Raw genomic sequence first — 13,205 nt, forward strand, 5'->3', positions numbered from 1 at the left:
GAAAATTTCAACTTCTTTCATTCCTATCATGCAGTAATTGTTGATTTTGGAGTTTGAGACTTTGTATCTTTATTCTCTCACTGATGGTGAGGACACGTGCTACCTGTTCAGCTGAGCAGACACCCGCACATACTGCTAGGGAGAGGCCGGGACCGAGGTAGAGGCCGAGGAAGGGCACGGGCCGCGACTAGAGGACCTGTCAGAGCAGCAGTTGAGGAGCCGCTAGTAGCTCCAGTTGGGGGACAGGTACCAGAAGCACCTGTTGTTACCTCCAGACTTTAGGATACTTTAGCACAGTTCTTGAAAATGTTTGGTACATTAACTCAGGAGGGATTGATCTCTGTTGCACCAAATATTTCATAGATTTGGGGAGTAACTCAGACTCCTACCGTCCGTACTCCAGAGCAACGAATTCATATTGGTCAGGTTCCGGATGTAGTACCAGTATAACCTGTTATTCCGGTTCAGCCTGAGGTCAGGCCAGAGGCATCAGAAGAAAAACAAAAGAGACTTGAGAGGTTTAAAAGGTATATACCACCTACTTTCAGTGGCACAGCTTCAGAGGATGCCCAAGGATTTCTAGAAAAGTGTCATTGTATTCTCCGCACCATGGGTATTGTGGGAGTGAGCGGAGTTGTCTTTACTACATTTCAGCTGTTAGGCACAGTGTATCAGTGGTGGTAAGTTTATGAAGAAGGTAGACCAGCCGATGCATTGCCACCAACTCGGGCTCAATTTTCAGATATGTTTTTGAAAGAGTTTGTTCCCAGACTCTCCGGGATGCGTGGCGCATAGAGTTTGAACGATTGTGTTAGGGCACCATGATAGTGTCAGAATATGTTATCAGGTTTAGTGAGTTGGCTCGTCATGCACATATCTTGGTTCCTACAGTTAGAGAGAGAGTCCGCAGATTCATTGAGGGGCTCAGTTATGATCTTAAAATATGCATGGCTCGAGAGTTGCAAACTGATACTCCATTTTAACAAGTAATGGAGATTGCGAGGAGGATTAAGGGTGTTCTAGGTGAGGAAAAGGAGTCTAAGGAGGCCAAAAGGTCTCGAAGCTCTAGAGAGTTCAGTAGATTTTACTCTTCAGCTATGACCTATTATGGCGGAGGCTCGAGCAGTCGGCCAACTCAGTCCGCACATCAGATTACTCAGGGTGCTCCAGTAAGTTCTTATAGTGTACCACCGACACGAAACTCTTATAGTGGTTATTCTAGTTGTCCGGCACAGACTCAGTACGAGCATCCGCGACCTCAGAGTGGTTTGTTATGAGTGTGGTGATACTAGGCACATCATGAGAGATCATCCCAGACTTGGGAGGGGTAGATTTTTAAAAACACTCAGGCTATGGTCCCCATTACGGTTACTACCCCACGTGCACAACCAGTTAGAGGTGGAGGACAGGCGGGTAGAGGGCGGCTTAGAGGGGGAGGCCCAGCCCGTTGATATATTTGCTATGGTGTGGCTGGGGCCACTACACCAGATGGTGTCGTTATAGGTACGATCCCATTTTGTTATAAAATGATACTTTTCCTTAATTTTATTTGCTCCTTAATATTGAGGCGAGCCCTCCTATTATGCTCCGCTTATGGGTGAGTTTCGTAATTTTATGACCCATTTATATGTTTATCCCTGTTGGGAGGTTTGATGATGTTAGCCCATGTCTGTCATTTTTATTTTTGCACACCATTGAGGGCTAAAAGTCCAAAAGTGACTTTCTATTACTCACTACAATGGGTTTTGATGTGATTTCGAAATAATTGATTTCAGTTTTATAAATTATATGTCTTATTGTTATGGGGGTTCATTATGTGTTGTGAAAATTATTTACGAAATTTGTTGAAAAGAAGAAAGAAAGGAAATTGAAAATTTCAGTTGCCACAATGTGCAAAATACTTGTGATTCGGAGTTGAGGACGAGATCCTCGCATTTTTTATATGATATAAAATATTTAAACTGGGCTACAAGCCGCGATAGAAGTTTTATAAGTACGAGGTCCTTGTGGTGAAAAATTTATGAGTTTAAATTCTTCCTTTGTGAAATTTAAATTGTACCATAGTATTAAGGGGGAGTCATGCATGTTAGGCTTATTTGATAATTCTTTTATGTGTTTTTATGTGCATATTTAGCCATTTCGTACCGCAATTATTGAGTTTTAGCCTACGAGGTGAGTGACCAAGTGGCGTTAAATGTGACTCGTTAAGTCGGATAAATAATTATGAGGTCTTCACGCCTCGCGTGTTGCTATCAGTGTTGCGCTAATTGAAATGAGATTTTAGTTAATATGAGATTAATTGATGATGCTAGAATTTATTATGAACATCTATTATGACCAGAGATGTTGTTATAGGCATACATATTATATGTGTGTAGACACAAAATTGATACAACCGGATGAGACTAACACGGTGTGTTGATGTGAAAAGCAAACCTTTTGAAATTAATTTGGGGTGTGAGAAATTTGACTTTAAAGTTATAAATATGGATTTAAGAAATAATCTCAACTGAGATGGTATTGTCGGACCATTTTAAGTTTTCGGTGATATAGGATCACCTGCGAGTATGTCTGTAGAAAATATACTCAGTAAATTAAAGTCCTCAGAAAGATTCTTGGCACGTTCGAAGACGAACGTATATTTAAGAAGGGGAGAATGTAACGTCCCGACATGTCATTTTAATACGTTCAACAACTAAAAGTCTCGAGAAGTTTCGTAATATGTATTATGACCCGCGGGTGTGGTCGAGTTTGAGTTTTTGGAAGATTCAGAATTAAATTAAAAGAACAATTCTCATTTTCAAGCTTGAAATGAAAAAAGTTGACCGGAGTTTGACTTTTGAGCAAACGACTCTATAATGGAATTTTGATGATGTCAATAGCTTCGTATGATAATTTCAGACTTAGGCGTGTGTCCCAATTTGGATTTGGAAGTCCGTAAGACAATTCGACGCATTTTGGCGAAAGTTGGAAAAATAGATGATTTTGGAAAGTCCGATCAAAAGTTGAATTTTTGATAATGAGGTCAAAATTCGATTCTAAAAATTTGAATAGCTTCGTTATATCATTTATGACTTGTGTGCAAAATTTGGAGTCATTCCAGATTTATTTGATACGTTTCAGCGCAAAATATAGAATTTAGAAATTTCATAACTCATAATTCGATTGGAGGTGCAATTCGTAGTTTCGGCATTGTTTGATGTGATTTGAGATTTCGACTAAGTTCGTATCATGTTTTGGGACTTGTTGGTATGATTTGACGAAGTCCCGAGGGATTTGGGTGAATTTTTGGATCATTGGTTGAGAGAGTAGTAAAGTTAAGAAATTTGGGAGTTTGACCATGGTCAATATCGGGTCAAGACGGCCTCTTTTCAATGTTTTGAGTACTCGAGCAGGTCTGTAGCGTATTTTATGATTGAAATCCATATATGGTTTGTGTTTGGAAAGTTTCGGATAAGTTTCGGGGTGGTTTCGGATCATTTCCGAAAGGTTTGGGTTTTGCTGGTTTCTGGTGTGACACTGTTCATCCGCAATTGCGAACACTGTTCATCGCAATTTCAAACACTGTTCATTGGATTTACTGTTCATTCGCAAATGCGAAGTTTTTGCCCGCAAATGCGAGCCTGGACAGAAACTTAAAGATTGAAAATCTCTCATTTCTTCATTTTCGATTGTGATTTTGGAGCTCGATTTTTGGACGATTTTGAGAATTTTTTTACGACTTCGACTTAGTTATATTCATTGTGATTGTATATTCGAAAGTGATTATATTTCATGAATCTATGATTATATTCATTCTTTAATTCGAGCTTTAATGGAGGAAATTGGGATTTTTGTAAAACTTTTCAAAAATAAAAATTCAAGATTTGGAGGACGATTTGTTATTGGAATTCGATAAAATTCGTATGGTTGAACTCGTATCGGAATGGGTGTTCAGATTCCGTAAAAAATTCTGCTGGGTTCTGAGAGGCGAGCCCGCTTTGACTTTTGGTTGACTTTTTAATGTGAAATTTTAAGTCGACGTTTTATTATCTGGAATAATTTCCGATGTATTTTAATGAAGTTATACAATTAATTTGGATAGATTTGAGCTGTCCGGAGGTCAATTCAAGCAAGAAGACTATTTTGGAATATCGGCATAACTTCAAAAATGTAAGTATCTTGCCTAACCTTGAGTGGAGGAATTACCCCTTAGGCATTGAGTCTTATGTGAAAATTGTGTAATTGAAAATCATGTACGCGAGGTGACGAGTACGTACTTGGTTTATATGCGCAAATTATATCGGTTAGAATTGTTAGACGTCCTTATGGATTAAATTGGAAATTATTGACATTTATTAAATTCTCTATTTGTCATGCCTCAATCCTTGTTGTTGAATTTATTTTTATATGATGATTTGATGTGATTTTCACCTTGATTGTTATATGAATCCCGTATTTTTGTTGAGTTGATATTTTCTGGAGATAATTTCATAATGGATTATTCATTTGCAAATAATTTATTTAATAATTTTAAAAGGAGGCAAAGTGTTAAATTTTGAAATATTATTCTGTTGAGTGGTTCACTCCCGGATATTTTGTTAAGATTTGTTTGTTCACATTATGGCCGAACCATGAGCCCCTTATTGTGGAAAATAATGTATTGTTAATTTCTGTGGCAAGTTGTAATATTTGAGCACTTGTGGTGCAATTTATGAGATGTCGTGATATTGTTGGGAGGTTTGTTCGGGGTGTTTGCACGAGGTTTATGCCGTGCTATTGTTACTATTGATATATGCACATGCAGCGTGACAAGGCGGGCTATATATATATATATATATATATATATATATATATATATATATATATATATATATATATATATATATATATATATATATATATATATATATGTGTGTGTGTGTGTGTGTGTGTGTGTGTGTGTGTGTGTGAGGGAGGGGAGGGAGGTTGCGCATGCCGTGAGACAAGGTAAAAATATTATTATTCGTATGCGGAGAGATAAGACGGGCATTTACGGGTATTATTGTGCATGTGGCGAGACAAGGTGGGCTATGTCGGGGATTGATTTGCGATGACTTGTGATGGACTGGGGGCATTGTTGTTGTTCATATTTATGATTTGGGACTACGAGGCGGTACCTCGGGAGTGCCCTTTTAATGATATTTCTCTATGGCTGCACTTGCCTTTAGTTATTTTCTTTTTTCGTGATATATAAATTCTTGTGCTCTTCCATGATGTATAATTTGATTTTATTATGTGTTTTGTATTCCTTGTTGTATTGTGTTGGATTTGGATCTTCGTACATAACTCAGAGGATTTATGTTTCTGATTTTTACTGGTTTCGTGGTTTGAATTATTTTGAATAAAAGAAATTGCTATTATGTTTTAATTTAATAAATTTTACATCCAAATCAATAATTATAGGATGCTTCATTTTAATTGAAATGTCATTATATTATTATGTCTTTTGCCTTATGAATGTCCGTGTATTGTGATATGAAATGTGGGCACGAGGTGCCGTGAGTAAATGATAATGATATTGGCACGTGAGTTGTCCGTGCGGTTGTGATAGAGAAATTGGCACGAGGTGCGGTGAAAATATGAAAGTGGGCTGAGACCCGTATTTTATGATTTTGATTCACATGGTGACTTTTATCCGAGAGAGATTTATTTGAAAGAATTATATTTGAAAAATATTTATTTGAAGGAATTATATTTGAAAGATATTTATTTGAAGGGAGTATATTCGAAATATATTTAGTGGAAAGTATTATATCCTAAAGAATATTATTTGAAAAGCATATATTATTTGTACTTGTATTCATTATTTGTTGAGCAATATTTATGGTGTTCTTGTTGCCCTACTGTATATATCACTGGTTGATTATTGTTTCCATCATTGTTATTTGTTTTCCTATTATAGTGTATACTATAATGCACAGGTTATTAGACTAGTGACTGTCTTGACTGTACCTCGTCACTACTCCACTGATGTTAGTTTTGATACTTATTGGGTACCGACTGTGGTGTACTCATATTATACTTCTACACATTTTTGTGCAGAGCCAGGTATTAGAGATATTAGACTCAAATAAAGTTAGAGTGTGATCGTAAGGATTCAAGGTAGAGCTGCTTGGTCGTCGCAGTCCCTTAGAGTCTTTCAATTTTATTGTACTGTTAATTATTATTCGAACAATATTGTATATTCGATCCTTGAGATCATTTCATATATCCAGTTAGAGTTTGTGACTCAGTATTACCAATCTTGGGAGGTTGATAGAATTATTTCCGCTGTTGGTTTCGACACGTGTATTAAGTTATATGTTTCAAAAAAAGGGCTTAAATTGTAATTGTAATCGGCTTACCTAGTCTTAGAAACTAAGTGTCATCACGATGTTTGTGGTGAGATTTTGGGTCGTGGCATCCATGTGTACATATTTGTGGTTATGGAAGTCAACAATTTTAAAGGGGAAAAACGAAAACTCTTTTGAGTGTTCCAATTGATTATATGATTGAATAGTTCTTCTAAATGTCTAACTGTCTATACAAGAGTAAAGTGGTGCATACACCAAATTGAAATGCTAAACAAAACCCGTTACTTTTACGAGATTTTTCAAATGTCGCCGAGATTATAATTTAAATCCAAAAAGAGAGATATGCTCACTTAAACAATAAAACTAAATTCTACATACTCGGTTAATATATTCAAGAAGGTATATAAATAATTTTTCATTTAGGAAATAAAAATTCTAAATGGCATATATGATTATTGGTTAGACGATTGCAATAATTTCAAAGGACTAATAAATTTTTTATCAAATGAATCAAATTAACTCGGTGCATGCTTAAACATACTGTTTTTCTCTTGAATGTCATTTAGAATAGGTAGATATAAAAGTAAATACTCTTTCGGTCAGTACTTCCATTGTCAAATTTTACTAAGCTAGGTTAGGTAATTGCTTTTAATCAAAGTCTTCATGTTGCGCTTGGGAAATTTAAGTACTATTAATAAAATTATTGATATGAGTAATTTGTTTTATTCCGCTCATCATTTTTATTATTCAACATCATTAAATCGCATGCTTGATTACCTTTTTAATTTTAAAAATGCAATTTAGTTATTATATAGGCAAGTTTATAACATAGATATTAGAAAAATGAGAAAAATATAATGTTATTAAGAAAAATTTAAAAGAAAGATAAAAATTGATAATATAGAGGTTAAAATAGGCATTTAAAAAATTAATTAGAAAATGAGGGGGAGAATGACAATTGCTCAATGTTGAGGGGAGAGTTTAATTTTTAAAGCAAAGACTTTACCCCTACCCTTGGTTCCCTCCCTCCAAGAATTCTCCACCTTGTTCTTAGGGTGACTCGAACTCCCAACCTCTTAATTGGAAGTGGAGAGTGCTCACCACTAGAGCAACTCACTCTTGTCAATGATAGACTAGTCTATTATACGTATATGTTCACATCGTGTAATTGTTCTTGCAATTGTTATGAATCATATATTTTTCAGAGTTCATTACTCAAATGGTCACTCAACTATCCATAGTTATCTGATAAAGCATTTTTCTTTCATTTTTAACAGGAAAGTCACTGACTCATAAGGTCACTCAACCAAATTTCTCAAACTTTTAATGGTCAAATTCCTATTTTGCCCTTTAAATTGTCAACTTTTATCTTCTTTCTTTTTATATTTTGAATATTATTTTTTATTTTTAATTTATATCATGGACTTACTTATAAAGCAAATAAATTTATTCATAAAGTAAAACGTGAAAAATATTTTTCAAGCATATATAATGTTAAAATTATAAAATAATCGAGCACAATAAAAAATTTAATTAGAATAATTTCTTCGTATAAATGATTTTGATAATAATGACAAAAACTCAAAAAAAATTACAAAGTTGAAATAAAATAGAATAAAAACTTTTAAAACTTATATTCCATACGTTTAATATAAAAAATTTAAAATAGAGATGTAGTTTATAATATATATATATATATATTATATATGCTTAAAAGGTATGCTCAATTATTTGTTATTTCAATATTATATATGCTTAAAAGTTATGCTCAATTATTTATTATTTCAATATTATATATGCATAAAAATTATTTTAAACTTTTTTTACTTTATAATAAAATTTATTTGTTCTATAGATAAGTTCATAATATAGATTAAAAAGAAAAAAAATCATAATATTTAAAAAATATATAAAATTAAAAATTTAGAGAGTAAAATAGATATTTAGCCATCAAAAGTTTGAAAATTTTGGTTGAGTGACCTAAGCATAGTTAAGTGACTTTTCTGTTATAAACGAAAGAAAAATGACTTTACTATATAATTAGGGATAGTTCAGTGACCATTTGAGTAATTGACTCTATTTTTCATGGTAACAAACGCATCTATAATGTTATCTTACTCTATTAAATTCCCGACTTCCTTTTCTATACAGTTTTGGCTATTTTATGACATTCCATTTATTGGCAGAATGGCAATAATGGAATAAGAACTCTTTAACAGGATATCAGGTTGCATTTAAAGACCACTTATTTAAAATATATCTCTTAGCCTATTAGTTCTTATTATGTATTGGCTGCTTCGATACACCACTGTATTCACATCAATGAAAAGAATTCTTTACTGCTTTCTCTTTATATTTTGTCCATCACTTCTCTTTATGTTGTTGGCAGTGTGATCAAGCTCAAACAAAAGCTTCAGTCAAAATACTGAAAAACTTTCTGGTCACTTAAACCAACCAACCGAGGAATAATATTCCATGTGTCAAAACAAGTCAGCAAGGGGAAAAGCAAGATAGTATCTGATAGACTAGAAGTAATAGGCAGCTTTGCTGGCGAAGCGGTTAATAATAATTTCGACCATCTCACTTGGTGATGGAAGTTCACCGAAGTTGCGGTGCCACAATCTTCTAACTAGTCGTGCCTTCTCCGATTCAATCAGAGGGCTAATCTGTTCAGCCAAGCGATATAAGAGCAAACATTCCAATTCAAATTGTTTATAACGAAAAGGATGACCGTTCTAAAAGTAACCTGCAAAACTTGGCTATATTGGCAGTTAGCATCAATACTAACTGAAGATCAAGATTGCTTTTACCAACAAGGGCAAGCAGTTAGAGGATGTACAGTTGCAAAGAGAGATTTGATTATTAATGGCATGGTAGGATGGCCACTCAAGGTTCATCTGCATCACTTCCAAGCTGAGAATCTTGGCTTACTGTATAGAGGGTTCCATCTGGACCCTCGACCTTAAACCTATTTAGCAAGACCCAAAAAAAAAGATAAAGAAATGAGACTCTTGAAGCGAAAAAACGCCAAACTGAAAGGCAAAAGCACACTATATATATATATACCTCTCAAGAATGAATTTCCCTTCCTTGTACTTTTGGTTCTTGTCATGTGCGGCTTCCTGGAATTGTTTAAGAGTTGTCAGTACGGATATCAGGGCAACTAGAGATGAGATGAAGAGTTAAAAGTCAGATCTTTGATGAACATGAAACTCACATATTTCCACCCCACAATTGAGCCACATCCAACACAAAATATGTCCACAACTGTGTGCATTCCTGTCATCATCATCCGGTCTTCTTTCTCTCCAACGGTGACGTTCACACTGCAATGTGCAAAAGAGGAGCAAGACATAATACATACCATTGGAAGTTCAAAGCATGAAGCATTGGATGAGATGATAGTGTCTACTAAGCCAATCCCCAAAGTAGCATCTGAGAAATGTGAAACTGATTTTCATGTGATACATAACTCAACAGGCTAAACTATTTCATCTCCAGAAAATGCAAAGAGCGCTGTGACTGCAAGTAGACTACATTGCTAGTGCTTCAGTCAATTGAAAAAGGTTACCAGCGGGTCCATATGAAATTGCAAGTAATTTTGAGTATCATAAGCCAAGAGCACTTACACGTTATCAAAGAGGTAAGCCTTCCCATGACTGCAGTGGAATGACTGTAGAAAAACTCAAAGGTCATCTTATATGTGAAGCATAAATATCACAGCTCACGTGATGTAATCGTGTGTAAGCCATCCAATTTTTAGTTAGTAGCATGAAGACAATATAATCCAGAAACAAGGAATAATACCGGCAAGAACTATTAATAGCATCAGCAAAGCTTGTTATAATGGCCAAGGTGCTCTCTTCAAGGGAATAGCCATCGGAAAATGACTAATTTCATTTATATGCGAAATAGCCTAGAGAGTTCAATACTCACTGAGATAGGAACAAGATAGCAATAGATTGAAAATGATGGTTCAAGGTGGTCTCTTCAAGGGTTGCCATTAGAAAGTGACAAATTTCATTTAAATTCCAAATAACCTAGCGAGTTCAATAGTCATTGAGATAGGAATAAGATAGCAATTGATTGAACATGATGGTTGAAAAGTTAGACTAGGGGCCAGTTTTGTTTGGTGCCCTTATATAAAACTGACAACAACAAATGAAAAATTATCCAAACTTCGTCATGGTAAAATGGAACCGACCCACTAAGACTGAAGGATAAAGTTAGAGATGAAAAAATATTACAAATATAACTTATAAATAAGAATCATTACATTCATCATGTAAGTATGTCGTCAGTAAAAGAAGTATGGTCAGTTGCTCTATTTGGTTGTTAGATCTTGCCTTGCATGACTAATATAACAAAGTTTTATTGGTGATATATTGGGATATTGAGTATTAGAATGACCGGATATACTACAGAAAACACCCAGCATTCAATTCAGACCAAAATTTTCTTCTATAGAAATAGGATACGTAAATGATTTTGCGGCAGTATCATGTGAAATACATGGCAACTAGTGCCAAAAATTCCACATCAAGACCCAAAGTGGACTTCTGCCAATGTGAAGTACTAGTGTGCCAATGTAACCAGTCAAGGTTATTAAAAAAAAACACAGTCGCGAAGCTAACAATTTGTGGTCATCTACTACTTTACTCATCTACTACTACTCATTTATAGCCTGCCACCATCTATTGATAATAGTCTCAGTCTAGCATTTAACAATCCAAAGCTCTGGGAGGCACATCACACGACCAAGGTAGAGGGAGAAACATTCAGCATATTATTGAAGTTTAAAGGACTAATCAAGCAGCGCTGCAGAGTGGAACCTCTAAAGAGACTAAGGACTGACTGGAACTACTATCACTGCTTCCCACACCTGCCAACCCCCTTCCCCCAGACCTAAAAGCTCTGAAGAGGCCATAGGAAAGCGCTGGCCTTGAATCTCGAGCATGATCATCCGCCGCATGGCCCACCCTCTGAGTCTCTCGGCATGTCCCAACAAATAGAAAGTTTTTCCGTTTCTTTTTTTCCTTTGAGATTCAGAGTATAGAAATATACTAGATAATATAACAATATTATTTCTCTATTTGCAATCAGCTAATAAATATCAAATAGCTACAGATGGCAGTAAGGAACATTCCAGTTTATGTGATACTGTTTCCTTTTTGGTCCGTTCCAAAAAAAATGACCTCTTTCTAAATTTGAAAATAATATAGCTTAAACTTTTAATTCTACCCTTAATGAGAAGCTTTTATAACCACACAAATACTCTGGACCCCTTTTTGACTTGTTTAGGACCACAAATTCTAAAAGTCATCATTTTTTCTTAAACTTCGTGCTCAATCAAACATGTTCACATAAATTGGAACCGAGGGAGTATTAGTTATGGCTAGTTATATGCATCCTTTGTATCCATTCCGCTCTACTCAAATCAGTTTCCGAAGTGCAGAGTTTAATCAGCTGTCAAGATAGCAGGATATATATGGTACCGCCGTTTCTCTTCTAGCTTAAGAAAATGTCACTACAATAAAACTTATAAAATTACAAGTCCTCGTGCTGATTCATAAAAACAATAATAACAACTATGCGCAATCCCAAACAAGTTAGGTCCGCTATATGAATCTTCACTTCTCCATTTAAGCTCAGCTCATGTCATCATCGTGCCAAATAGAAATACAAGTGAAAAATAAGTTTAATATACATCATCCATAAAACAGAGGCGGTCTACAAGGTAAGGTATGGGTTCGGCCGAACCCACGCCTTACAACCAAACCCTGTATATATATATATATATATAAATTAAGAAATCTACTAAACATTTACAAATATTAAATTCGAACACAATTACTCAAATGGTCAGTCGATTCAGTAGCATCTCAAACCCATAAAGTTCAAATTTTGGATCCGTTTCTAATTATTAAAACAACAGGATACATGCAACCAGTAATACATGTGTGTCTAAATGTAAGCAGATCGATATATAGATAAATAGAAATGGGGGACCTTAGAAATGATGTGATCAGCCAACGCAAGATGAGCTCGACAGTGCTTGCATTTGTAGCTGTTTCCTTCAAGACTAATCAGAAAAAGCCTACCCATTTCCTCTACTTGCTATCTACCCCTTCAAATAACCGATCAAAATTATACCCTTTCAAACCCACAAAAATCACGGATTTATCACAAATTCAGAAACATCGATAATCATAATAATACAGTATTTATACAATGCGCAAACATACAGATGAAAGAAACAACGAAAAAGGAAGAAGAAACAGAGAAACCCAGAATTTAGATGATGATCTCACCTGAGCAGCAGTTAGAAAGAGAAAGAGAAGTAATCTTCACAGCAATTGAGAAATGTGTTTTTTCACGTATTTATATGCCCAAAGGGGGGATAGCGAGAAATCTGTATTGAAAATTTCAGAAATGAGAATCCACAACGGGATTCGAAGGTGCCATATTTCCTACTTTCCCCTTCATAATTTGCATGATAAATATTATTTCCATCCTTTTAAATCTGCTATTTAAAATATATTTATAATTTACAATATATTTAAAGATTAATTAATTCATCCAAACTTAAAACTAATAACCGGTTTGGCCAAACCTTTCCAAACCCAAAAGAAAGTAATTTTTTTTCAAAATTGAAGTGTTTGGCTAAACTTTTGAAAGAAAAAAAGTACTTTTGAGGAGAAGCAGAAACAGAAAAAAGTAGTTTTTCTCCAAAAATACTTTTGAGAAAAATACACTTAGAAGCACTTTTAAAAATCTTGGCCAAATACTACTTGTTGCTCAGAAGTGCTTTTCAAATTAATTATCCAAACACAAACTACTTCTCATCAAAAGTACTTTAGAAAAAAAAAATACTTTTGAGGAAAAACACTT

General features: G+C 34.8%; 1 protein-coding gene across 3 annotated transcripts; it reads right to left on the reverse strand.

Annotated features, from left to right (window-relative positions):
• Positions 1-8,737: 8,737 nt before the first annotated feature.
• Positions 8,738-12,764, reverse strand: LOC104105603 (protein yippee-like). 3 transcript variants are annotated; one of them, XM_009613951.3, is made up of 6 exons: positions 12,626-12,763; positions 12,324-12,441; positions 9,944-9,987; positions 9,532-9,640; positions 9,381-9,436; positions 8,738-9,282 (listed from the first exon to the last, which is right to left on the reverse strand). In XM_009613951.3, the coding sequence occupies exons 2-6, from the start codon at positions 12,417-12,419 to the stop codon at positions 9,201-9,203; spliced, it is 387 nt and encodes a 128-aa protein (XP_009612246.1). In that variant the 5' UTR covers positions 12,420-12,441; positions 12,626-12,763; the 3' UTR covers positions 8,738-9,200. The 3 variants fall into 3 exon arrangements, with proteins under 3 accessions (XP_009612246.1, XP_009612247.1, XP_070051236.1); XM_009613952.3 differs by having other exon boundaries at positions 8,847-9,282; positions 12,324-12,435; positions 12,626-12,764; XM_070195135.1 differs by having other exon boundaries at positions 8,847-9,282; positions 12,324-12,468; positions 12,626-12,749.
• Between the last annotated feature and the right edge of the window lie 441 nt (positions 12,765-13,205).

This window comes from Nicotiana tomentosiformis, chromosome 2 (genome assembly GCF_000390325.3).
Source record: "Nicotiana tomentosiformis chromosome 2, ASM39032v3, whole genome shotgun sequence".
Lineage (NCBI taxonomy): Eukaryota > Viridiplantae > Streptophyta > Magnoliopsida > Solanales > Solanaceae > Nicotiana > Nicotiana tomentosiformis.

What these genes read in the sequence shown, in the direction of transcription:
- LOC104105603 (XM_009613951.3), bottom strand. Translation starts at nt 12,419, where the DNA reads ATGGGTAGGCTTTTTCTGATTAGTCTTGAAGGAAACAGCTACAAATGC. An exon ending in CTGATCACATCATTTCTAAG is followed by an intron (nt 9,988 to 12,323) that starts GTCCCCCATTTC and finishes GTTTTTCTACAG; the next exon opens with TCATTCCACTGCAGTCATGG. An exon ending in GCTTACCTCTTTGATAACGT is followed by an intron (nt 9,641 to 9,943) that starts GTAAGTGCTCTT and finishes TGCACATTGCAG; the next exon opens with TGTGAACGTCACCGTTGGAG.